Source organism: Ursus arctos, unplaced genomic scaffold, assembly GCF_023065955.2.
Source record: "Ursus arctos isolate Adak ecotype North America unplaced genomic scaffold, UrsArc2.0 scaffold_3, whole genome shotgun sequence".
In the NCBI taxonomy this organism is placed as follows: Eukaryota; Metazoa; Chordata; class Mammalia; order Carnivora; family Ursidae; genus Ursus; species Ursus arctos.
The window spans coordinates 95,541,535-95,568,597 of NW_026622985.1; the positions used below are offsets into that span (position 1 = coordinate 95,541,535).

The window sequence follows — 27,063 nt, forward strand, 5'->3', positions numbered from 1 at the left end:
AATAATTTCCTATTAGAGGAAGAAACACAATAAATTGGTGGCAGTATTACCGCATTATACTGGCAGAAGTGGCCTTGCTACTCCACGAAGCTCAGGTGAAAGTATCTTATTTAGTAATGTAAATGTACCTATTTATTGGCCATAAGAGCATCCAGCAGTCGCCAGAGCTGAGAAATTACTGTTCTTGCCTTACTATGTTTTTAATGATGAAATCATAAAAATGAATTTCCTTTCCAAGAAAGTTCGTGGTTTTTTTTCTTTCTACAAGTTCACTCTGTTATGTTGACATTCGCATTTAAAGAATAGCAATTTTTAACGATCAAACACTCACCATTTGACCAAAATATATTTTTCCGCAGACTTCAAACTACAGGTATAGCTACAGTCTAAAAATAGCTTGTGCGCTCAAGAGCAGGTGCCCCAACAGGATGGTTCTCATTCTTTTGTGATTCGGTACTTTGTTATGGACATTGACTTGATTCCTTTGTAGAAATACAGGTTTGGGAGGATTTTCATTCATGTTGAGCATCTTTGAAATGAGGACTGTGCTAGAAACTCAGGGTTATGTGGTTATCGTAACTGTAACACACGCTCTGTCAACCCGAAACACACAACCTCCATAGATAACGCTTGGCTTTCCCCTGTCCATTAGTATAGACCCAGCAAACCACAACCTCAATAATCTGAGAGGTAAAGACGACTGTAGTCTTCAGTTTTGGTCCTAACACGGGCTACGTAAGACGCGAGCCGCTTCGCCTTGTTCGCCACATTTGCTATTTCTGCAAACGATGAACGTTTCTCCATCACAGATTTGTGCCACTTGTTATAACGCACCGGCTCGCTCGGGCGGGTTTAGCTCTCGCACCCCGCCCATTGCCACCTTTCCAAGTTGGGCTGCCCTCTCGCCGGAGCGCCTCCCTTCGGGCGGTGCCTACTAACTGGGCCTTCAGGAAGAAAAGCGCTCCCCAGAAAGAGCCCGGGTTTGGGGCTGGGCCCTGAGCTCTTCTTTATGAAAGCCTCGGGGGGTAAGCGAGAAAACAACCCTCGGGCGCCGCACGAGCACCGCCGGGGCGGAAGTGGCCGCCGGGGCCGGCAGGGGGCGCGCTGCGGCGGCGGCGGGCGGGCGGCGCGGGCCTGCGGCGCGTCTAGGCCGGAGCCGTTCCCAGGGTGCGCTCGGTGCCCACAAAGCGCCAGCTGAGGGGCCGCTGCGGGCCGAGCGCCGCTGAGCCTGCCCGCCACCCAGCTTCGTCGGCCGGCCGCCGTGCCTCCGCTGCGTCCCCGCGTCCCAAGCAGCCGCGCGAGCCCGGGCTGGGAAGGCAGGGCCGGGCGGGCGCCGCCTGCGGAGAGGCCGGGGGCCGGCCTGTGTGGGACCGCGCGGCGGCAGCGGCGGCAGCGACTCCGGTGACTCCGGGCCGGGTCGGACACAGCGCAGGGCCATGGCTGAGGCGGCCCCGGCTCCGGTAAGGTCGGCCCGCGCGCCGAGCGCCGCGAGCCCGGGACGGTCTGGGCGCCTAGGGCTCTGCGCCGCGGACCCGAGGGAGCGGGGCAGGACGGGACGCCCGGCCTGTCAGGCGCCGGGCCCCGGAGCACGGGCGCTACCGGGGTCCCGCTGGCGGGGAGGGGCCTGAGGCGCCGGGTGAGACGCCCACGCCGAGCTCGGGTCTGGGAGGGCGCGCCCCCTCCCCCATCGCGAAGTCCCCGCGCCTTGGGTGCGAGGCCCAGGCTCCCCCTTCCCATTTGGACGTTTGTGGCGGAGAGCGCCTCTTCCGCTAATGAAAGAGGACTGAGTGAAGAGGGGCTCCTGCCGCTTGGTGTCAGCCCCCCTACAGCCCGCCAGACTTCGGGCAGTACGCTAGGTTTGGGTTTTGCATCAGCCATTCTCGGCTCCGGGAGCCGTCCGCACAAAATCACCTTCGGTGCGTCCACCTGAGCCTCGCACAACCGCAGAGGCGGCGGGGACGGTAACAGCGAGGCGGGAGGAAGGACTGCGTGAGCGCAGGGATCCCCAGTGCCCAGTATCTGACAATGCCCGCTACGCAGGAGGCCCTCGGTCAGGGCTGCTGAATGACGGACTGGTGCGGGTTCCGAGGGTGGGATAAGCTTATATGTGTTTATTCATTCCGCCGGTGTTTACCGCAGACCCGCGGCGTGCCAAGCCCTCTCCCAGTTGCTATAGCTGCAGAGATGACCAAGAGAGTCCCTGCGCACAAGAGCCACGTAGGACGAACGGGGACGGGTCCAGTAACCTAGGATTGAAACATGCCTTGGTTTGTCAGCTAAGAAGCCTTTAGTCACCCCAAGGAGTGCCGTTTTATGGGTCAGGGCCAGAATGAGCAATTGAGGAGTGCCTGGAAAGTGAGAAGGGAAGGAAAAGAGAGAACAGTAGCAGTAGGGTGGGGAGTAGGGCAGAGGGGAATGCAGTCTCTGCCCTAAGACTTATTTTCCTTTTTCCGATATATATATTTTTTTAGTGTGGTAGAGATGATTATGTCTCTGTGCCAACCCTATCTAAGAAATATAGTGGAAACTACAAATTTAACTTTAAATTTTCTAGTAGTCACATTCAAAAAGTAACAAATCGATGAAATTAATTTTAGTATATTTTATTTAACCCAATGCATACACAATATTTCAGTATAATTTGTTATATAATGAATATTAATAATATAACCAATATTAAGAACTTAATGAAGTTTTACATTTTTCCCCATACTGCGTGTGCAAAATCTGGTATGTATTTTATACTTATGGCACATCCCAATCAAAATAACCACATTTCAAGTGCTCAGTAACCACATGTGGCTACCATATTGAGAAGTGCAGGTCTATCTTAGAAGATTCGGGAGAGATTGAAATACCATAAAGAGAAAAGAACAATATCTCTAAAAATGTGGAAGAAGTTGGCATTCACAGCCTAAGTGGAGAGATTAGTTTTAAATAGGATGAAACTTTTTCCTGTGGGAAGGGAGAAAGCATGGATTAAGCTACTGATGAGTCTGAAGTGGGAGGGGGTGTGGGGAAAAAAAGGAGAAAGTCAAAAGAGAGTTTCAGTCTCATTACTCTAATTTTCTTATCAGAGTAGGAGGCCATGTTGTCCCCTGAGATTGAGGTGGCCTGCAGTGGACAAGAGTCAGTGCTCCACACGTGCTCCCTGCACCAGCAGCACCAGCATCAAAATGCAGAATTGCAGTTTTCCTCCCAGACCTACTGAATCAAAGTCTGCATTTTAACAAGATCTCCAGATGATTCTTATGCACATTAGTTTGAGAAGCGCTGTACTAAAACTTTAAGGAGTGTGCTGGGGGTCTGTAGTGGCCACTTTATGGAATGGGAAGAGAAGCACGGAGGGCACCAGGCAGCATTGAATTCCTGCTTTGCTTAGAAACCATTGCTGTGTGGTGACACCAGTTTTCCCTGTTGTGTGACTTCCTTTAGTAGGGTTTCCCAGCTTGCTTACAGGAAGAGAGAAAGAACAATTAGATGGATTCAAAGCTGGAGCTGGTGAGGCAGAGAGACAGAAAGGGGTTGAAGGTGGTTGAAATGATCAACTGAGGAAGAAAACAAAGCCTGGAACAGGCTGGTAAGCCAGGAGCAGAAAACATGGTGAGGGGTTTAGTAGGATTGCAGAGCAAGTAGCAGGTGAGCTGGAGAGATGGGAGGTTGTGGCCAGGGAGGGCATTATCAGATTCATGGAGTTGGAAGGCTTTGTAGAGGTCATTCTGGTCCAACCTCCTATTTGTTGTCAGAATTTTTTTTTTAATACACTTTTGTTTCACAGCATTTTCAGTGATGAGGCAGCCTGTTATTTTCTTGGAGAGATCTAGTTTCAAAAATTATGTATATAGGCCAGAATTTGCCTGCCTGAAAATTCCATGTTCTAGTTTTGCCCTCTGGAGTATATGCAGTATAATATTAAGGCTGTTCTGCCTTCTGTTTTATAGCCATCAAATATTTGACAGTAGCCATCGTGTTTTCTCCGTGCTCAACATTCTCAGCTTTAATTTGCTATTACTGATTGGTATGGTTGTGGTTTGTGACAAGGTGGTGGACAGGGCCAAAGCGTATGTCAATAAAGTGTTTATCAGAGGGCAGTGAGTTCAGTGAAACCTGGAAAGATCTGGTGCACTTAGGCCTTTTCCAGAAATAGAGGGGACAGCAGCAACCTGAGCTTCTGGACAGTTGGCTCCAGGGCCCTAGCATCCCAGGGAATATGCCAAGTTAGTTCTTGATCCAGTCTCACTCATTCACTGTCTTAATTCATCTCTGAACCACCAAAGCAATTCTCTTGGCTTTGGATGCTGATGAGCTCCACAAAGATGAAGCTTAATGCGGGCAGTATGAAAACTCTAGTTAGAGTCATCTCAGCTGGTTAACCAGTTAAGCAGTCCTTCTTTTATTTTAGTTTGGGTTAGGGCTCCTTCCAACACTCAATGTCTTGTCTCATCTCTCCACTGCATATAGACTTCTGAATGGGACTCTGAATGCCTTACATCCCTGCAGCCCCTTCCTCTTCCCACGCCCCCAGCAGCAAACGAGGCGCACCTGCAGACTGCAGCCATCTCCCTGTGGACAGTGGTGGCAGCCGTGCAGGCTATAGAGAGAAAGGTGGAGGTCCACAGCCGGCGACTCCTACACCTAGAAGGACGGGCGGGGACAGCAGAGAAGAAGCTAGCCAGCTGTGAAAAGACAGTGGCTGATCTGGGGAACCAGCTGGAGGGCAAGTGGGCCGTGCTGGGGACCCTGCTGCAGGAGTACGGGCTGCTGCAGAGGCGGCTGGAGAACTTGGAGAACCTGCTGAGAAACAGGAACTTCTGGATCCTGCGCCTGCCCCCGGGCGTTAAAGGCGATATCCCAAAGGTAAGGCCCTCACTTCTAGATGGAGAGTGGTGCCACTAGTCCTTAGATGAGGAAGGGACAGTGTTCGCCAATCAGGCTAAAGGAAAGATGAAGATGTTTTTTTATTTATCCATTTGGGAAGCATTTCATGTTCAATTTAGCAATGACTGAAGTGTCAAACTTAAGATTGGAAAACACTTTCCAGTTCAGAGTTGATACCTGGCAGGTAGATTTTTTTTTCCTCTTATGCTTTTTCCTGCCCTTTAACTCTGAGTCACTTTTTTCTTTGTTAACCTGCTTGCCTCCATCTTGGTGTGGAAACTAAATTAAGTATCATTTAAATCAGCCTGTTAAGTCTGTTGGTAGTTCTGGTGAAAAAGAGGAGGGCAAGGGAAGAGCTGTAGAATAAGTGGTTAACAGAAGGGTTTGGGGCTCTGTAGATCTAGGGTTGACATGATCCTGTCCTTCAGCATCCTTTATAGAAGTGTGCTGTGGTACTAGGGACCGGCCCTGCTGGAGGGAGTAGCCCGTAAACCGAAAGAAAATAAATATCGTTCTTAAGCTATGGAATACAGCCTTGAGGCAGCTAGTTTCCTGGAGCGCATACTGTTTGCTCCATATCTATATCCTGAAAGCACAACACTGAACAATTCATATAAGCTTCCCTGGAGCTTGAGTCTTAGTGGAGAAAGATAATATAAATGAACAAGAAAATAAATCCATTTAAGTGTGTAGATAAAAATAAAAGTGCTATTTGGTGATTTATTTTAGATGGGATTTCAGAGAAGCTATCATAAAGACGCTAATACTTAGGCTGAGACTGAATGACAGGAAGGACCCAGCTGTGAGAAGATCTGAGAAAGAGCTTTCTAGGCAGAGAGAATCCCCAGTGCAAAGTCCTGAAGACGCAAACACACGTGGAGCACTCAGGGCAGGGGAAAGGCCCATTAGCTGGTGTGCAGTGAAGAGATAGGCATATGCCTGGAGAAGTGGGTAGGGGTCAGGTCTTCAGGGCAGTGTTTTTCAGCCCTGACTTTTTACATTTTGGGGCATCACAGATAGGGATTCTGATTTAGTGGGTCCCGGATGGGGCCTAAACATTAATTTCTTTTTTTTAAAAAAGATTTTATTTATTTATTTCAGAGTGTACACCAAAGCATGAGGTGGGGGGGGGGCGGGACTGGGGGAGAAAAAGACTCCCTGCTGAGCAGGGAACCCAATGCAGGGCTTGATCCCGGGACTCTGGGATCATGGCCTGAGCTGAAGGCAGATGCTTAACCAACTGAGCCACCTAGGCCCCCCAGCATAAATCTTACCGCTCCATAGTGGAGTCTAATATGCAACTGGGGCTGTGAGTCACTGATATAGGGGTCTGGAGACCAAGGTAAGGAATTGGTTTTATTTGGGGCATAATGGAGAGAAATTGAGGGTTTTTTTTTTTGTTTTTTTAAAGATTTTATTTATTTATTTATTTAACAGAGAGAGAGACAGCCAGCGAGAGAGGGAACACAGGCAGGGGGAGTGGGAGAGGAAGAAGCAGGCTCCCAGCAGAGGAATGTGAGGCTCGATCCCAGGACCCTGGGATCATGCCCTGAGCCGAAGGCAGATGCTTAATGACTGAGCCACCCAGGCGCCCCGAAATTGAGGGTTTTAAGCAGAGGAGTTATATCTGGTTTATATTTTGAACGAATTGCTTTGGCTGCTCTGTGGAGGATGGGTCAAGGTTGTAACAGAAGCAGGGAGAAACAGTAGGCAGCTGTAACAGTGGGAGGGATGAGAGTAGCTTGGGTGAGGGTAGCAGTGGTGGAGACAGACAGTGGGCAGATTCAGGACGTTTGGTGGAATTGATGAGTAGGAGTCACTGATGGGAATTAGGGAGTCAGGAACGAAGAACAATGATCATTGTAAATTTACTGTATGATAACGCACTTAGAACTTGTTGTTCTAAGTGCTTTAGTTATTTTCATAAGAACCCTAGGGGCGCCTGGTGGCTCAGTTGGTTAAGCGTCTGCCTTCAGCTCAGGTCAGGAGGATTGAGCCCCACGTCAGGCTCCCTGCCCACAGGGAGCCTGCTTCTCCCTCACCTTCTGCCTGCCACTCCCCCTGCTTATGCTCGCTCTCTCTGTCAAATAAATAAAATCTTTAAAATAAACTTAAAAAAAAAAAAAGAACCCTAACTTGCCCAAGATCATATAGTGAGGAAATACAAATAATAGAGTGATATCATAACCCAGTTGGCTCCAGAGCATATGCTCTTAACCCACCTTAGGTTTACTGACCCTTGGGCTTCTGGCTTGAAGAACCGGATGGATGGTGGTGGCATTTACTGGGATGGGGAATGTGTTGAGGAGTGGGAAGGAATGAGGACTTCTCTTTTGGCGGTATTAGGTTTGGGATGCCTGTGACACATTCAGGAGAGATGTTAAGTGGTCTCCACGGCTCAAAGATGAGAAATATTTGGCAGTCACTGGTGCACAGCTCATATTGTAAGTCATGAGACTGGAAGTGATTGCCTCAGAGAAAGTGGAGAAGCCAGAGAAAGTCCAAGGACCATGCTCCCGGAGCAGGCAGAGCCAGCAAAAGAGGCTGCAAAGGAGTGGCCAGAGAAGTGGGAACAAGAGGGGGCACTATGTGGGGTCACAGGACAAGGACAAAAGGCATTCAAGGAGAGAGCTGTTGTTTGGGTTGCATGTTACAGAGAGGTCTAGAAAGATGAGGACAGAATATGATTTAGCAATACAGATCTAGCCAGTGACTTTGCCAAGAGTTCTCTTGGCCCCATGCATGTGTATGGGGGGCGGGGTGTGTAGAAATCTGCAAGGGGGCGGGTTGAAGAGTGAGTGGGAAGAGTGAGTGTGAAGAGAGAATGATGACTGACGCCTCTGTCCAGGTTTGCACGGAGGGACATCAGTCCGCATCTGACAGAGAACCTTCCCCAGTGTGTTTCACTTGTGTCTGCAGCCTCTCCCGGAGTTCTGTGGGATAATTTAGACTTAGTATTTGCCATAAGATTAGCAGAAAAGGTAAGTTAAAGTGTGTATCCATTGTCTTATCTGGATAAATGGATAACATTTAAACTCTTGGGGCACCTGAGTGGCGCATGACTCGGTTTTGGCTCAGGTCATGATCTCAGGGTTGTGAGATGGAGCCCCATGTCAGGGTCCATGCTCAGTGGGGCGTCCGCTTGGGATTCTCCCTCTCCCTCTGCCCCTCCCCCCCAAATAAATGAAATATTTTTAAAAAATATAAACTCTCCATCTTAAATTCCAAAATCATATATAAAATAACGTGATTTTTCTTAAAGATTTCTTCATGAAATTAGAATATACTGAAGATTTATAAGCTTTAAATATGGGAAGTAAAATTTGTATCTTTGCTTTGTTGAAAATGCTCTTATTCTGTCCTTACTTTTGAGGACCAAGTTCAGAATAATTTTCCCACAGTTTTCTTCTTGGTTTCGGTTTTTTAAATTGTGGTAAAATAGAGGCTCCTGGGTGGCTCAGTTGGTTAAGCATCTGAGTTTGGCTGAGGTCATGATCTCAAGGTCCTGAGATCGAGCCCCACATTGGGCTCCCTGCTCAGTGGGGAGTCTGCTTCTCCCTCTCCCTCTGTCTCCCCCCCACTGCTCCTGCTCTCTCTCTCACAAATAAATAAATAAAATCTTTTTTAAAAAATCGTGGTAAAGTAAATGCAGCATAAAACGTACCATTTTAGCCACGTTTAATGTAGTTTAGTGGCATGAAGTACATTCACATGACTGTGCGACCATCAGCACCGGCCATCTCTAGAACTTGCCAAACTGAAACTCTGTCCCCATTAAACACTAACCCCAGCCCTCCTGCCCCAGCCCCTGGCACCCACCCTTCTACTTTCTGTCTCTGTGAATTTGACTATTCTGGGGACCTCTTATAAGTGAAATCATACACAATTTGTCCTTTTGTGACTGGTTTATTTCACTCAGCGTAACACCTTCCAGGTTCACCCAGGTTATAGAGTGTCAGCATTTCCTTTTTAAGGCTAAATAATATTCCGTTTCTCTCAGAATTTTAAATGCATTGGTCCTTTGTCTCATAACATCAAATGCCATTGATGAAAACCTTAGTGCCAGATCAATTCCAAATTAATATCTCGGTATTCCAAATAAATACCAAATCCATTTGTAAGAAATCTATTTTCTTCTCCCTAAAAGTTTTCATCTTCCATTTGTTCTTGTTTTTCTAAAATTTGTTGAGGTTGTGTCTGGATTTAGGTCTTTTAATATTTGTGTCAGGCACTTGGTATGATCTTTCAGCCAGAAAATGGGTGTCTTTCCAGCTCTGGGAACTTTTCTTCCATAATTCTATTTTTGTAATATTTCATCCCCATTTCTCCTGTTCTTTTTGGAAAGCTGGATCATCATCTTTGTCTCTAACTTTCCCTTCTTGTTATTCACCTTTTTAGAGTTCCCTGACCTTTCTTTCCAGCCTTTCTCATTTTTAAACAATTTAATTTTCAAGAATATTTATTTCTGGACTGTGAGAGACTATGGACTCCGGGCAACAAACGGGGTTTTAGATGGGAGGGGAGTAGGGGGATGGGCTAGCCCTGTGATGGCTATTAAGGAGGGCATGTATCGCATGGAGCACTGGGTGGTCTATGCAGGCAATCATGGAACACTACATCAAAAACTAATGATGTACTGTATGGTGACTAACATAACAAAATAAAAAAAAAAAAGAATATTTTATTTCTAGCTTCTTTTTTTGAAGCAGCCTGAATTTTTTTAAATGGATGCAATATCTGAATTTCCCTGGAAATATGTATTAGAGGTTTGGTTGATTTGTTAGTTCATTGTTTGTGGTTTTTTTTCCTTCTAGGATAGTTTGTAATGTTTGTTCATCCTGGTGCTGTAATTTTTTTTTAATATTGAGTAATGCTAGGTTATATATTCATAAGTGAAGGATTTGACTGATTAATAGATTAATCATAGGAAGCTGGCCTGTTTTCTCTGCCACCATGTGAGTCTGTTTAAAAGGGTTTGGGTTTTTTTTTAAGATTTTATTTATTTATTAGAGAGATAGAGTACGTGCACGAGCACACACATGGAGGGGGGCAGAGGGAGAGGGAGGAGCAGATTCCCCATGAGCAGGGAGCCTGATGTGGGACTCCATCCCAGGACCCTGGGATCATGACCTGAGCCGAAGGCAGACGCTTAACCGACTGAGCCACCCAGGCACCGCCATGTGAGTCTTTAGCCAAGAGATCTTTCCTTTACAGGAGAGAGCTGTCTCCACTGATGCTAGATGTGGGTGGGCTTCACTTTGAGGTGCTGTGGCAAGGAGCAAATAAGGAGTGTAGGGACCACCCAGAGACTAGGAGTAAGGCAGTGCTGTGTTGTCAACACCCACGCTGGGACTGCATGCTGTCTCCAGGGAGGCTGTTCCATTTCTTTAGAGGTGATGTCTGCGGTGTCAGCTTTGGGGTCAGCGCTGCTGCTCGGTCGCTCTACCAGGGCTGCTGAGATAGCAGTGGGGGGATCCCTGCTATTCCAAAGACAAACCTTCAAACTGCAGTCTATAATCCCCTTAATTCCTACTCCGTGTCTCTGCCAGCTTTGAGCTTGGAATTCTCTGGATTCCTCAGCTGTAGTCCCTCCTGTGCGTGGTCACAGAGCTGCAGCTTCCTCACGCACCGTAAGCCCCAGCACATGGCCGTCCTCTGTGTCTCAGTGAGAAGCTCATCAAAAACTCTGGTCCAGGGATGGCTTTTCCCCATTCTTGGCACTGCTTTAGATTTAGTCCCTGCTGATCTTACTTACTGTCATTTCAGTAGAACTCTAGGAGGGAAGGGAAATACATATGTGGTTAGTTCATAGTCTTGAACCAGAAGCCCATCCTGATCCTTTATTTTTATCATTATTTTATCATGTGTGTTTCTCTTGTAACATATCACAAATCTCTTGTGTAGTGATGTTAGATGAAAGTATGCTATTGAGTATCTATACTTGTCCCCATCCTGGCTTTAGATGCTGAGCAAAGTGTAAAATGAGGAATTATAGTTTGGGGTAAAAGAAATTCCACAAATGAAGCAGTTGGAAAATATAAGCCAGTTGCCTCATAGTATTGTATAGACTCATCCCAGCCCCATTATAGCTCAGTACACAAAAGTTCTGGCCCATGGCTTTAATTTGAATATAACCATATGCTTATTTGGGACAGAAACCGTTTTTTTATAATCTTGATGATTAGGATAAGCCTTGTACTTAGTGGACATTCAGAATATGTTGTGTGAATTAAATACTGCTTTGCGTTTGTGCCTATCTCTATGAGGGACAGTTTACAAGTAATATCCTCTAACCTCCCAAAACTTGGAGCCCTGAAGTTTATTACCTTTCTCCTTGAAAATGTCTTCAACTCCTGGAGGTTGGATCTGTGCCTTCAGTTTTTCCTGTATCTTTCCAGCAACTCACACAGCTTTTTGTGACAAGTGGGCTCTCGGTAAGATTTCATGCATGACTGAATTGCAGCAGGAGGGACTAACCCCAGCGTGATTATAATTTCAGGTGCCTGTGACATTTGATGATATCTCCATCTACTTTTCCACTCCGGAGTGGGAAAAATTGGAAGAATGGCAAAAGGAACTTTACAAGAACATCATGAAGGGCAACTACGAGTCTCTCATCTCCATGGGTGAGGCCAAGCTGTCACCTTTTGAATGAGGCGACCGCAGCTCCAACGGGGCTTCGAACAGTCCCTTGTCCTCCAGCAGTCCTCATTTTCACTCTCCTCACACACTTCACATTCTGGTCGCGAGCCAAAGATTTCCAGTTTGCCCTTGCTTAATGGGAAATCGTAATCTCTTCTTCTGCCAATTTGCAGGACGGAGAATGCAGCTAAGGGTTCTGGCTGTGCCAGCGGGGTGGTTTCCATGGGTGTCCTTCACTTTGAAAGGGCCTTGTTCTGCACCTTGAGGCACGCTGTCCCTGTCCCTCGGTGAAGGTAGCAGGCAGGCAGTGCTAACGTGGCACGCGTGCCTTTCCCACACGTTCCCTCTCTTCTTACATGCTTTCCAAAGAGACAGCATCCGTACAAGAGGTGAATGGATGGGGCCAATGATAAAAATTCTGAAAGAAATCCCCTGGGACTGTGGACCTCAAAGCCTACAGCTCAGCCTTAATGGCAATTCATTGTCATCCTCATTGATCTCTTGGTCATCCTCCCTTTCCCTTCTTCCTCTCCTAGATTATGCCATGAATCAACCCGATGTCTTATCTCAGATTCAGCCAGAAGGAGAACATAATACAGAGGAGCAGACAGGACCAGAGGAAAGTGAGATTCCCACAGACCCCAGCGAAGGTAAGTAGCAGAAGAGATTATCCACTCCTTATCTCCCTTTCCTGGTCGGAGACAGCGGCTCAGAACCGAGTAAGCAGGGATTGGGGCTTCCAGAGCCTCTCCATGCTAAAGCAGCTAGACCGTGAATGGATCTTCAGGCATTTAAATAGGAGAGAGCACTTAGAGATTGCTGGTCCTTTGCCTTCTTCCATCAGTACCATGCCTCTGACGGCTGTTAATGGTATTCCATGACAAAGTTCTGAGAATTATTTAGTAAAATAAATATGTCCTTAGATGGCAGGGGAAGCAGTTATGCTCATATGAAGGGAAGTGGCTTCAGTGAATGTACACCCAGCTGTTCAGAAATGCTGGGGGCGGGCTGGGAGTCTGCACTGAACCAGCGGAGCCCGAGGATGTCCACCGGGGCCAAGCGGACTTTGCCTGGTTTGGGAGCCAGCCAGCATTAGTGAACTCTCCCTAGTTTATTTGGTTGGTAGCTACTTGATACTGTGTGGGAAAAACTGCTCACCCAAGTCCAGTTGTATTATTTCTCTCAAGTCCCACCTCTGCTCTCAGAAAAAGCTCATCATTTTGTTCTTTGCTGGATAGAAAGCTCACAGAAAGTTCACCCTTCAGACATCTCTATCAGATGAACTTTTCCTACAGCCTACTCCCCTCTCCCATATGCTTTTTTTCCTAACATTTTATTACAAAAATTTCCAGAGAGAAAAGTTGAAATAATTTTACAGTGAATACCTAGATACCTACTACCTAGAGTCTACCACTAATAATTTACTCTACTTCGATAGCCCATATTTATCCATCTCTGCGTCCCTATCAATCCATACTATTTTCAATGTATTTCCAAATCAATAAAGACATTAATACATTTCCCCTATAAATAGTTCAGTATGAATATCATTAACCTAGAGTTTGATATTTTTTTCTTTTGAGGCAAATTTTACATACAATTAACTACATACAGTTTACATACAATTTACTTAACATTCTCTGACTTTTGAGGAATGCATGTTATCTGTCGCACACATTTTTTTTTTAAGATTTTTAAAATTTATTTATTTGACAGAGAGAGAGAGCAAGCATAAGCAGGGGGAGCAGCAAGGGAGAGGGAGAAGCAGGCTCCCCGCAAAGCAGGGAGCCTGACTTGGGGCTTGATCCCAGGACCCCGGGATCATGACCTGAGCCAAAGGCAGATGCTTAACTGACTGAGCCACCCAGGCGCCCCCATACATATTATTAAGAATATGGCTCAGTCAGTTAAGTGTCTGCCTTTGGCTCCGGTCATGATCCCAGGGTCCTGGAATCGAGCCCCATGTCGGGCTCCCTGCTCAGCAGGGAGGGAGCCTGCTTCTGTCTCTCCCTCTGCCTGCTGTTCCCCCTGCTTGTGCTCTCTCTTTCTCTAATGAATAAATAAAATTAAAAAAAAAAAAAAAAGGAATGTGTGGGTGATTGTATTAAGCAATGTAACAGGTGAACTTGATTAACTTTATATCATGGATATAAACAGTAAATCTAAAATCATATCAGAAAGATGGGTGACTTGATTACAGTAATTATTGGAAATTACTCCTTAGTTTACATTATTAGTTATCTGACATAGTTTTCAGCTAGTATAAATTAGTGTGTCATTCACTTTTGGGGACACATGGCAGAGATGTAAGTAACTTGGTTTTGTAATGATATATGAAAGTTTCATTTAGCTGCCATCTTGTCAGTTCATTTTTACCATGGTTTTTGAGACTCCATTTGTGGGTGGTCAACCAAATATGTTAATACATGTTCACATAAAATTAAAACAAGCAGTGTAGGCATTGAATTTCTTTAATGCTTTGGTTTGATTCTGTGTAGTTTTAGCTTACGTTGCTGATTATCGACCTAGATATTTACTAGAACTTGAGTATAGGATTCAGATGATTTGGACTGATCAATATATAGCATTTTTAAAATTTTATTTATTTATTTATTTATTTGAGAGAGAGAGTAGGGGGAGGAGCAGAGGAAGAGGGACAAGCAGACTGCGCTGAGCAAGGAGCCCGCTGTAGGGCTCAATCCCATGACTCCAAGATCATGATCTAAGCCAAAATCGAGAGTCAGATACCTAACTCAATGAGCCACCCAGGCATGCGTATTTTTTTTTTAAGATTTATTTATTTATTTGAGAGAGCATGTGTGAGTGGGGGACAGGGGTAGAAGGAGAGAGAAAATCTCAAGCAGACTCCCCACTGAGTGTGGAGCCCGACACAGGGCTTGATCTCATGACCCTGAAATCATGACCTGAGCCAAAATCAAGAGTTGATCACTTAACAGACTGTGCTACCCAGGCGCCTCAGTACTTGTTGCCTTTAAAAATATACTCCAGGAGGGGCGCCTGGGTAGCGCAGTCGTTAAGCATCTGCCTTCGGCTCAGGGCGTTATCCCGGCGTTCTGGGATCGAGTCCCACATCAGGCTCCTCCGCTGGGAGCCTCCTTCTTCCTCTCCCGCTCCCCTGCTGTGTTCCCTCTCTCGTTGGCTGTGTCTCTGTCACAAAAATAAATAAAATCTTTAAAAAATATATATATATACTCCAGGAGCACCTGGGTGGCTCAGTTGGTTAAGTGTCTGACTTTGGCTTAGGTTATGAACTCGGGGTCCAGGGATCAAAACCCAAGTTTGGCTCTGCACTCAGCAGAGAGCCTGCTTCTCCCTCTTCCTCTGCCCCTCCCCCCACTCATGTGCGCGTGCGCGCGCGCGTTCTCTCTCTTAAATAAATAGAATCTTAAGAAAATATATATATACACACACACACACACACACACACATACACACACACACAGAGACATGCTCTAGGCTGTGCTGGGGGTCCCCAAGGCCACCCCCAGGTTCTGTCCTTCAGTAGGAGGACACACAGGATTCAGCATAAAGTCTTGCTTGGGGTTAAGGTTTATTACAGCAAAAGGATACAGAGCAAAACCAGCAAAGATAAAAGGCGCACAGGGCAAAGTCTGGAGGGAACGAGGGGCAACCTTCCAGAGTCCTCTTGCTGTAAAGTCTCACAGGACACATGCTGTTCCTCCAGCAATGAGTTGTGACAACATGTGCAGAGTGTTGCCTCCCAGAGAAGCTCATTAGAGACTCAGCATCCAGGGGTTTCGCTGTGAGCTGGTCACGTAGGCATCCTCTGCCTCACACATACCAAAATTCTAGACTCCTGGAAGGAAGACAGACGTTCAGCATTCACTACACTGCACAAACGGTTTAGGCCTGGTGAGGCACTCCTAACATCGAGGAGAAGATTTCTGTCAGCATAGGGATGTAAACCTTGCTGGCTGGCCCTTCTGACAACAGGCAGTCTCAGGCTGCCTCTCAGATTTTCTTTCTCCTAATACACGCAAAAAAAATCCCGATTCCTTTCACTAGAGAATAGTAGTAAACTGTCTGCTTATTAGGGTTCGTAACAGATTGTTCCACACAAATACTAGGCAGAGGTACTAATTCTAGGCCACTTTAGTGATATAACTAATAAAATATCTTTTTGATAGATTATTCTTCATTTAGAGTTGTTTTTTAATTAAGTAATCTCTATACCCAAAGTTTTTTTTTTTTTTTTTTTTTGCTTTTCAGCAAGCAGCTTCTCTTCTCTAAAATAACATCATAGTTTTAAAAATCAATTTTCACATACAGTGTAATTTGTTGTTAGTCCAGTGTGTTTATATTGGAATATTGATGTACTTTTAGAAACCTCAATTTTCTAAAATACATTTGGATTTTGTCCATATTTCTTAAAACATAAAGCCCATAATTTATTATTGTATTTCATTTTGGAGCTTTAGAAGAGCTACGCATTATAATTAAATATATAGGTAGAATGGGTAGAATGGATATGAGGATAGTAATGGTACCATGTGACACCCCTTCCTTTTTATGTCCAAATATCTTGGAATTAATTTTACATTCTGTCTCTATGCCCATCATCTGAATCCAATGAAGGGAAAGAAAAATTATCATATCTCCCTAGGGAATAGTTATTGATGCCTAGTATCTTGGATAAAATTGCATACAATTAGTGGAGAATAGTAGTGAATGGGAGAACACAGAAAAATATAATCTTGAGATTTTCTGCCGTTCTTTGACTGTATCACTAGGGCCAAGAGCAGACCAGCTGTGTGTGTGTGGCCATTATATGGTCACTAATAGTTTGAATATTGAACTACCAAGTTTTTAGAATTCTTTGGAGAAAAACTTGACCCAGGAATTCAAATGGAATAATTACTGGAAGTCCATTATCTTTGCCTTTCTTTTGGTTCAGAAGCCATGAACTCACGCCAAGACTGTAGAATGACCTAGAAGTAAAGCGAATTCATTTCTAAATCTTGCAGTTGTGGGGAGACTTCATGGTCATTGTTGCGGGTACATCGCCATGATCCCCTGTCTACACCTGTTCACTCTAGTCCAGTGAGGCCATCTTTTCCTAAACAAAATCAGTGATTAAGGCACCTCCCAATATGATAATCCTTTTATTTTAGTTTATCCTGGTTGAGAACAAGAATCATCCTGGCAGTGATAAAACTTAGAGGTTTAACTTACTACACAATACTTAACACATTCACCTGGCAAGTTTTAGTCCCACACCGGTTTCCGAGAAAGTTTCAAAAGAAAGTTTTTGTATTTTTACCAATGGTTGTTTCATGTGTCAAGTATTGTTTGTTGTCTGCTTAATCTCAGCACCATTTTAACTCGGTTTATACCTTTGTACATATTCCAGAACCTCAGGGTTCCAGCTTCTTTTCAGACAGCATGGGTCCTTACCTGTTTAAAACACACACACACACACACACACACACACACACACACACACAATCAGATTTCCTCATAGTTAAAATGACATTCAACCAGTGTAGACATTGAATTTTCATATTTTCTTGTAATCAGTTTTTCTAATTTTTTTAATGATTTTTATTTATGGGGTGCCTGGGTGGCACAGCGGTTAAGCGTCTGCCTTTGGCTCAGGGCGTGATCCCGGCGTTATGGGATCGAGCCCCACATCAGGCTCTTCTGCTATGAGCCTGCTTCTTCCTCTCCCACTCCCCCTGCTTGTGTTCCCTCTCTCGCTGGCTGTCTCTATCTCTGTCAAATAAATAAATAAAATCTTTAAAAAAAAAATGATTTTTATTTATTTTAGAGAGCACGAGCAGAATAAGGGGCAAAGGGAGAGAATCTCAAGCAGACTCCCCGCTGAGCCCAGAGCCCTATGCAAGGCTTGATCTCATGATCCTGAGGTCATGACCTGAGCCAGAATCAAGAGTCGGAAGCTCAACTGACTGAGCCACTCAGGCACCCCTCAGCTTTTCTAACTTCCTCTTGAACCTAGAACCTTGGCATTTTTCCGTTTCCTTCTACCTGATTAGTATTCAGTTTTTCTCTATTCTCTGGCTTTCTCCAAAGCCTGCTGCTGGCATGAGCCCATGATTTTACTTTCATTCCGGGTTTCTGTAAGTATCCACTATTGGGGCTCCTCAGGCCTGTGAGGGCTGTGCTGTGTGAGCTGTTGTGGTGGCCTGGCCGGCAGTTGCCAAATACTGTCACCATGCAGGTGTCTGTGTCAGGCCATCACAGTGTTCAGGGTCTTCTCCTTCATTTCACTTTCAAAAGGTCCTCAGACTCTACTGCCACTACTCCCACCAAATGATAGCAGACACTACAGTATGCTGTGCATTCTATGACAATAGTGCCAAGCCCCATTTATTTAATCAAATCGATATTTCGTTAGTTGTACTGATCTAGTTAAATGACCAGAGGAACTTTTAGCATCATTATTCAACAGGAAGGGTTAGCCTCCTGGGATTTCCCAAGTTCAGTGAAGATATACTTACCCAGTGGGTTCTAATAGCAACAGCCATTTACATTCTGGAGAACTGGGTTGCTTTTTTACCCTTCCATAGCTTTTATGGTTGGCTCCTGACTAATGTAACAAAAGATTAGAAAGAATCCAAATACCCATCAATAGGGCACTCTCGAATAAACAGTGGTACCGCTACATGGTACAGCTATAAAAAAGAATGAGAAAGATCTCTGTGTACTGCTATACACAGATGCCCAGAATATATTTTCAAGTAAGATACTGGGGTACAGAACAGTTTGGATAGTATGCCATATAAAGAGGGGGGAAAATGAAGATGTATATATATTTGCTTATATTTTTACAAAGAAACAACGGAAAAATAAAACAAAAACCAGTAAGAGTGATTACCTATACAAGAAGAGGTAGATTTGGGGTAGAAGCTAGTCCTCTCTGAATGTATCTTGTTTTATAGTTTTGATTTTGGAACCTTATAAATATTTTACATAATTTAAAAAACAAAAATTTAAAAAAATCAGGCACAGGCTGAAATAATTACTGTATGATAGGTGTGTAACATAAATACATAGAATAGATTTCTTTCAAATGACTAAACATAATATTTTAACTATATATCCCTAGAGGGATATATCCTGAAGACTAAAAGAATCACAAGATAATCTTTTTTTTTTTTTAAGATTTTATTTATTTATTTATTTATTTATTTATTTATTTATTTGACAGAGATAGAGACAGCCAGCGAGAGAGGGAACACAAGCAGGGGGAGTGGGAGAGGAAGAAGCAGACTCATAGTGGAAGAGCCTGATGTGGGGCTCGATCCCAGAACGCCGGGATCACGCCCTGAGCCGAAGGCAGATGCTTAACCACTGTGCCACCCAGGCGCCCCTCACAAGATAATCTTAAATTGAGTTCATATTTTTGTTTATAATATTGGTATTATTTTGACACAAGTATTCAGATAAAGCGAAAGATTATGTTAATGTCATCAGGAACCAAAATTTTCAGGGTAAGGGAGAAAAGACACAAGTATAAAATCAAAGGATTTAATTAAAACCCTGTAATCTTAAATATGAATCATAAATATTAACATAAACTCTTGACACTTTTTCTAGAAGATACATATTTTAATAGCTCTGTCCATGGAGAGGAGCTAGAAGCAACAACAACCTATGAGCAGTTCGCGTCCTTATCATCCAGATTGCAGTCTCTGAATTCCATTTCTCAGATCAGTGATTGTGTGCATGAAGCAGGAAATGTACAGGATGAACCTAGATAATCTGTCACACCAGAAATGAAGGGAACTAGATGTTTGATGATGTGAAAAGACAGAGCTGCTCTGAAGGGACTCCTGTTGGCCAAAGAAGGGACAATCTGAGCAATGGACTAAAACTCACCAGATAACATTCTATGAGTACATAATGATAAACCAAAAAAAAAGAAAAAAAGAAAAAAAAGGTCAAAACCATGTGATTGACATTGGGAGGTTTCTAGAGCACTAACTCATTCAGAAAATTGATGAAGAGGGGGCGCCTGGATGGCGCAGCCGTTAAGCGTCTGCCTTCGGCTCAGGGCGTGATCCCGGCGTTCTGGGATCGAGCCCCACATCAGGCTCCTCCGCTAAGAGCCTGCTTCTTCCTCTCCCACTCCCCCTGCCTGTGTTCCCTCTCGCTGGCTGTCTCTCTCTGTCGAATAAATAAAAATCAAATCTTTAAAAAAACAAAAAAAGAAAATTGATGAAGAGAAGCAATTATGCATTTTAAAAGTCTCATGGTTTTGATGAATAGAAAGTTCATCCTCTGGGTATCTGCGAAAAGATCCTCTTCCTTAAACCCAGTCTGTCCCCTCCTGCTTTTCTCTTTATATATAAGGACGTGTGTGGGTATAAAATCTGGGAGAAAAGAAAGATAAGGTTGGACTATGTTTAATACATTTCATCCTGTAGTTTAAAGTAGGGAGTTGGAAAAGCAGTCTGCTGTGCGGGCCAAAACCTGTATCTTCCCAGTCTCGCCGCACAACCTGCCAGTCTTTTGGGCCTCAGCCTTGTCCAACCTCATATTTCTGCTTTGGGCACACCTTTAGATTTCAGTGGTCTCTGATTTAAAAGGCTTTGGGCAAAACAGTGAGTTCTGACTATTTGCTACACATAAAACCAGAACCTGCCTATAAGGCTTTTTTGAGAAATAATATAGTTTGAGTTTCTCTCCGCACCTTGTCAGCTTGCCAGCTTGTCCTTTTAGGCCAAAAAAGGCTATATAGGCCTTGGCTGGAATAGCACACACAGCTGTTTCTGTACTGACCAAATGAGCCATGTTATGTGCAAAGCCTTTACAGGCTGTTCTTTTTTCTTTCCAAAAGACCCCCCCATCCAGGCCTGAGGGACTCACAAAGACTATTCTCCCCTCTCCCTGGGGGTTCAGGAAACAATGAGCTGTATCATTTAATAGGCAGAAGTAATATGATCTGTTAGAATCCAGAATTGGGAACCTGAAAATTATGTTTCTAAGGAGTCAGATCTGTGTTTAAATGGACCTGACTTTGTAATTCTGGGAATGTCTTTGTTTTTTAATTAACATCTAAGAAAAACTTTTTTGGTCAGTCTTGGCTTCTTCTGCTTTTTTCCTGCTACATTTTATTTTATTTTATTTTTTAAAGATTTTATTTATTTATTTGAGAGAGATTGAAAGTGAGAGAGATCACAGAGGGGGAAGGAGAAGCAGGCTCCCTGGCTGAGCAGGGAGCCTGATGCAAGGCCCGATCCCTGGACCCTGGGATCACAACCTGAGCTGAAGGCAGACACTTAACTGACTGAGCCAGCCAGGCGCCCCTTCTTGTTATATTTTAAAGCAAACTTTTTTTTTTTTAAAGATTTTATTTATTTATTTGACAGAGAGACAGCCAGTGAGAGAGGGAACACAAGCAGGGGGAGTGGGAGAGGAAGAAGCAGGCTCCCGGTGGAGGAGCCTGATGTGGGGCTCGATCCCAGAACGCCGGGATCATGCCCTGAGCTGAAGGCAGACGCTTAACGACTGAGCCACCCAGGCGCCCCTAAAGCAAACTTTTGATAATACAGCGTTTCACCATAAATACTTCCTTACTGGCAATGTATTTGACCTCTGGGGGCCCTCTCTACCGAAATGGAGAAAATAGTCCCTGCTTCATTATTTCATTAAAAAAAGCTGTGAGAGCAAATGAAAACATTTTGGAAGTGCGAGTACTAACAAAATGGAAAGCACTGCTGACTAATTCTAGGTGCGTGTCAGGGTGTCCTCTCCAAAATGAAAACTACGATTTGTCTTAAAATGAAAACAGTCACTCAAGTTGAGTATATCATGTAAAAACACGTGAATTTGGCTTCATTTTGAACTGGTTCTCCAGCTGTTGTATGCTTTCTTTTAAAGGCTGGTTCAGTTTTGGTTTTGTAATTAGAGATAAATATTTGGGCAAGACTGTGTTCAACAAGTCCACATGATCATTTTCACTTTCCGAGTCGAACCCTGAAAGCCATTCTCTTTTTCCCCCCAAATAGAGCCTGGCATTTCAACATCAGATATTCTGTCTTGGATCAAACAAGAGGAAGAGCCCCAGGTGGGGGCCCCACAGGAGACCAAGGAGAGTGACATGCACAAGGGCGCCTATGCTGGTGAGTGAGGAATCCCCACCCAGCCTCTGCTTAGGGCAAGACCAGCTGAGGAAGCCGCAGACAGGAGGGGGTTGTGGAGGCAAGGAAGTGGAAGAAGAATGGGAAAGGGGAGAAAAGACAGGCTCAAGTAAGTGAAAGATGAAAATGAGATCAGACCAAGATAAATTTTAAGTGAGAAAACACACTCTTTTAAGTATAAAGACAAAGTAGATTTGTTAGAGGAAGAAAAATAAGTGCACACAGAGGGACCAAAGGCTTGAGAACGGGGAAAGACCGAAGAACACTTGAGGCTTGTGTCGAAAAGGATAGAACAAAAATGGGAAGAGACTGGCCTTAGCGACAAGAGTATCCTTGGAGAGGCACAAATGTGGACGACGAGCTCTCCCTCAGGACAAACTGATGGCAGGAGCAGCAAATAGTTTCTTTCCAAGATCCTGAGCGCCATCTGTATTTTGCCATCTGAATTGTAGAAGAGAATCTCAAGGCCAGAAGGAACCCAGTCATTTATATGACTTAATGCAGCCTATTTTTAAATATCTTCTATTCCCCATGTTCTTTTAGACTCTAGGAAACAGAAATAAAAAATAACCGTTTCTGCTCCTTGGGATATTTATATCGGGCACACACACATCAGTACTGGGCGTGCCTACTGTTAAGTCTCCAGGGTGAGTGGGACGGATAACTTCTATAAAAGAAATGAGGAGTTTGGAGAACATACGTCAGTTTTAGTTTGGGTGTCTAGATAAGGCCCACAGCAGGCTGTGAAGCCAGAATTGGGCCTTCTAAGATTGGTGTGATAAGGTCGGGGATACTTTGGGAAGATGGGAGGAGAGGGATGCACGCTACAAAAGGGAGGGCAGAATGAGCAGAGATGCAGAGGCAGAAACATGGGCTTGATTTTCAGGGAAAGTAAGGAGAGCTAACAGTCATGAAGGATTTATCTGGCAAACTGAAGAGAAGTAGGAGCAGGTGAATGAATAATTTTAGGCCTCGTCACAAAAGGCAGCGGACTCAAAGTCCGGGAGCAGAGGAGAGACCTAATGAAAGGAGCGCTGGTAAGGTGGCTGCCGGGGTTTCTCCTTTTCGGAGCAGGGGGCATTGAAGAGGGCCCGCGGTGAGCTCTCTGATGATTTGCCGCAGGGACTCTACATGCCTTGATGATTATCTCAGACCTCCACCGAGCTTCCTATCTGAGCCAATTAAGAGCTGGGAGCACTCGGCTAGAGCTGGGTGGGATTATTGGGAGTTACCACGAGACAGCTGTTGACAGGTGTGACTCTGAGTCCTTTCTTTCAGATGAAGAGCTCGTCATCAAAGCCGAAAGCCTTGCCAGAGCCTCCTTGTGCCCAGAGGTCCCAGTGGCCTTCTCTTCTCCACCACCACCAGCAAAGGATACTTTTTCAGATGTGGCTTTCAAAAGCCAGCCGTCGGCATCCATGGCGCCTTTTGGACGTCCAGCCACTGACCTGGCCGAAGCCTCTGAGGGCCAAGTGACTTTTACTCAGTTGGGTAGCTACCCCCTGCCACCTCCAGCTGGGGAGCAGGTATTCTCCTGCCACCACTGTGGCAAGAGCCTCAGCCAAGACATGTTGCTGACTCACCAGTGCAGCCACACAGGTGAGCACCCCTTATCCTGTGCCCAGTGCCCTAAGCACTTTCCCCAGCAGGCTGACCTCAGCAGCAGCTCCCAGCCCCACGCTAGCGAGACGCCCCCCACCTGCCCACACTGCGCCAGAACTTTCACGCACCCGTCGAGACTCACCTACCACCTTCGGGTCCACAACAGCACCGAGCGCCCCTTCCCCTGTCCCGATTGCCCCAAGCGCTTCGCCGACCAGGCACGACTCACCAGCCACCGGCGCGCTCACGCCAGCGAGAGGCCGTTCCGCTGCGCGCAGTGCGGCAGGAGCTTCAGCCTGAAGATCAGCCTCCTGCTGCACCAGCGGGGCCACGCGCAGGAGCGGCCTTTCTCCTGCCCCCAGTGCGGCATTGACTTCAACGGCCACTCGGCCCTGATTCGCCACCAGATGATCCACACGGGCGAGCGCCCGTACCCGTGCACTGACTGCAGTAAGAGCTTCATGCGCAAGGAGCACTTGCTGAACCACCGGCGGCTGCACACGGGCGAGCGGCCGTTCAGCTGCGCGCACTGCGGCAAGAGCTTCATCCGCAAGCACCACCTCATGAAGCACCAGCGCATCCACACGGGCGAGCGGCCCTACCCCTGCGCCTACTGCGGCCGCAGCTTCCGCTACAAGCAGACGCTCAAGGACCACCTGCGCTCGGGCCACAGTGGAGGCTGCGGGGGCGACAGTGACCCGTCCGGACAGCCGCCCGAACCCCCGGGGCCCCTCCTCCCTGGGCTCGAGACCTCCGGCCTAGCCGTTAACACCGAAGGTCTAGAGGCCAGCCAGTGGTATGGGGAAGGGAGCGGAGGGGGAGTTTTGTAAACCTCGCTCCTTTCATGGTTATCTGTGCTCACCGGTTATCTGTGCCCGCGAGCCCCTCCACCCCCTGCAGTAATCGCTATGTGGCCCGTCGAGGAATTTGGGATCTTAGACACTTGACGAGAGACATGCTGGAATTTTGGAACTTCACAACATCACAAGAACACCACATTTTGAAACCCAGAAAGACCTGGAAGGGAGCCCAGCATCCCGATCTTTACAAAAGTATTACCTGAACAGAAGTTATATAAGAACGTTGCAGAGGTTGGAAAGCAAGATTTGACCCCTGTTAATCCATCACAGGGTGATAAATTGATAATGATTGTGGCTCTAGGTAGAGACAGGTGCATGGGAAGAGCCTCCAGAATCCGAAGCCCATCTTGAGGCATGAGGATGTTTAATGGAACCTTATTAATTCCCTGATGGTAAGATGGTTGTTAGAGGAGAGTGCTGGAGCCTCAGGCCACGGTACTGCTTCTCCCTGATAGGAGCTAGTCTGCTCATGTGCTCATGTGCTGCCTCTCCCGAAATGATAGCTCAAGACTGCCTCCCTAGGTTTCCTAGATTAATTCTTCTAACACATTTTGTTTAATATTGGGGGGCAAGAAGTCTGACTTTTGAAGTTTCTTAAGGAGAACAGTTCTTTGAATAGTTTGATTTGCAGAATTCAGGCTCTTACTGGCATTTAAACTGCCAGGAACATTTGCCGAGGTCCTGGTTAAAAAAGTGGGAGCAGTGTTCTCAGCGCTAGCTTTAAAATCTAGAGAGCCCAGCGAAATTAGCCCAGAACAGCCTAAAATTTGTGCCTGAACCATGTTTCTTATAAGGAGTCATTTACGTCAAATTTTTCCGTATTTCCAAGCTAATAAGCTGATTTTTCTGTTCTTGGTGTCTCATATTCTTGACAGTTCTCAGCAGAAAAGATCACAGCACTTTCCGGAAGCGTTATGAGCTTCACAAAGTGCCAGTGGAGCTCAGCTTTCATTTCCTCCGTAGTGAGACGATGTGCTATAATGCAGCTTTCTGGGGCCATCACAGTGTGTGTGCACCCCTTCTGACTCTCCCTGTTGGCATCGGGCAGATTGAGGAACTCTGTAGATCCCTGAGCGCTAAGCACCACATACAGACAAGGACAGCCTCTTGCTGCTTGGTCTGCTCTTAGGGACCTTGGCTACCATGTGTTCTTTTTTGGGGACATTCAGTCAGAGGAGAGCTTCTGAGTGTGGTCCTACTCCTCAGCAGCTTTGCAGTTGGGCATAAGTCCCTTTCCCTTTAGAGACTGCAAATTTTCATCTGCAAAATGAGCCTGGTGAAAGGAAAAAAGTGAACCTCTAGAAATTAAGCAAAAAACAGAAAAAAAAAATAAAACTTGTGACACATTTCTTCTGCCAAAATTCTCTATCTCTGGCTTCTATCCAGGCAAAGCCAAATAAGACCCCTAAATCAGAGCAGAGACATTCTTGTTGAAACTTGACTGAACTCGATTTGTTTTACTCTTGCTGCGAGCCTGAGGTGGGAGACAGAGATTGCCCTAAGTCTTGGGCAGTAAAGCTGTTTATTCCTATACTCTGTTTCCCCTGAATCTTTTCAAGATGCCTGGAAACAAGGTCTGCAAGTAGTTAGAACACTTTCTTGATGAAATGATAAGGGAGAGACCCATTTTTTCCTTATCACCCAGCCCAAGCTTCACCCAGCCTAGCTCTGCCTAAACACACTAGGAAAAGTGTTAGCCTTCGCTCCTGGGAAGGCTCTGTCTGAACGCGCTGCTCTTTAGAATGAGTGCATTTATGAGACATCGACTCCGTGACATGCACAATACCGGGGGTCACAGGAGACCTAAGAAATGGGTGTGAGACCTAGTCTGCTGCCATAATTTATAGTCTGAAGGCCATGAAAAAACCCAGTATAGAGCAAACCAAGACAACTGATGAACAGAACCCTGGCATATTGGGATTGAGAGCTTTCTAGCTAGAATCTGGACCCATACCATGCGTAAATGTGGGGGTTCTGGGGCTCCCAAAGCCAAGGTTTTGGCTTCACTGCTGACCCACTAGGAATTTGGTGTGAGACCCAGCTCTGGTTTGCACCTTGGTCTCCTAATTAAAAGAGAGAAGAATTAAAATACTATCTTCAGGTGGTGAGCTCCCTTTTCTGGAGGCATTTAAACATTTGCCAGGGTGTGCTTGAAAGGGATTCCTACATTAGGTGTGATGTTGGTCTAGATAACATCAGAAATTCTTTTTTACTCAAAGATTTAATGAGGACATGGAGCTTGTTAATGAAAGAGACCTGTAGGTTAAAATGCTGCAGATAGATCCCACAGTCCTTTCTGCAAGGAACTGCAGCCAGCAGGGACCCAAACTTTGGCAGGGTGTGAACACGGTTCAAATATCAATGAGGCAGAGCCATGACGCTGAGTGAAAGGGAATGGGCAGGGCCAGGCCAGAATGATGGAAGTAGGTGTTCTCCTAATCCTCAGCCCCATGCACACCAGGGGTTTTCAACTGTGCATTCTGGTCTCCTCTCCCAGCACCCATCCTCTACCAGGTAGAACTCCAGGCCAGCTCTAGAGTTTGTTTGCTTAAGATTCAAGAGCAGATACATAAAATGTGCTCGGTGGAAAAGTTAAGTCCAACGGGAAGGTTTCAGTGTGTGGAGAAACTTGGTCCATCAAGGGCTCCTGAGAGAACCCCTGCGTTTAACTGCAGTTGAAGTACTTGAGGGTTGGTTGTCAGGACAAGACAGGCAGGAAAGAGGAGAACCCAGAAATGCGCTCTTCATCAGTCTGCCCCCTGCGCTAAGAAGTCTGTCACACACAAATAGGCCTGTCTCCTCAGAGTAGGTCCAGAGGTGGACTATGACCAGATTCACTCTTTGCTTACCGTGTTTCATTGTCACCGTTAGATGAGCCTCTGTTTCAGCCACAGTTGTGAAAATAAATGGAAGTTGATTGCTTGCCTAGAAAGTGA

The 27,063-nt window shown here is 45.6% G+C and overlaps 1 protein-coding gene across 1 annotated transcript; it reads left to right on the forward strand.

Annotated features, from left to right (window-relative positions):
- The first annotated feature begins 1,128 nt into the window (after positions 1 to 1,128).
- Positions 1,129 to 27,063, forward strand: ZNF398 (zinc finger protein 398). The gene is made up of 6 exons (XM_026479118.4): positions 1,129 to 1,460; positions 4,462 to 4,857; positions 11,378 to 11,504; positions 12,057 to 12,170; positions 21,534 to 21,647; positions 22,944 to 27,063. Exons 1-6 carry the CDS (start codon positions 1,437 to 1,439, stop codon positions 24,095 to 24,097), a joined length of 1,929 nt encoding a protein of 642 aa, XP_026334903.1. The 5' UTR covers positions 1,129 to 1,436; the 3' UTR covers positions 24,098 to 27,063.

Coding starts and splice junctions, on each gene's coding strand:
- ZNF398 (XM_026479118.4), top strand. CDS start 1,437: ATGGCTGAGGCGGCCCCGGCTCCG. Junction 11,505..12,056: donor CGAGTCTCTCATCTCCATGG/GTGAGGCCAAGC, acceptor TTCCTCTCCTAG/ATTATGCCATGAATCAACCC. Junction 21,648..22,943: donor GCACAAGGGCGCCTATGCTG/GTGAGTGAGGAA, acceptor CCTTTCTTTCAG/ATGAAGAGCTCGTCATCAAA.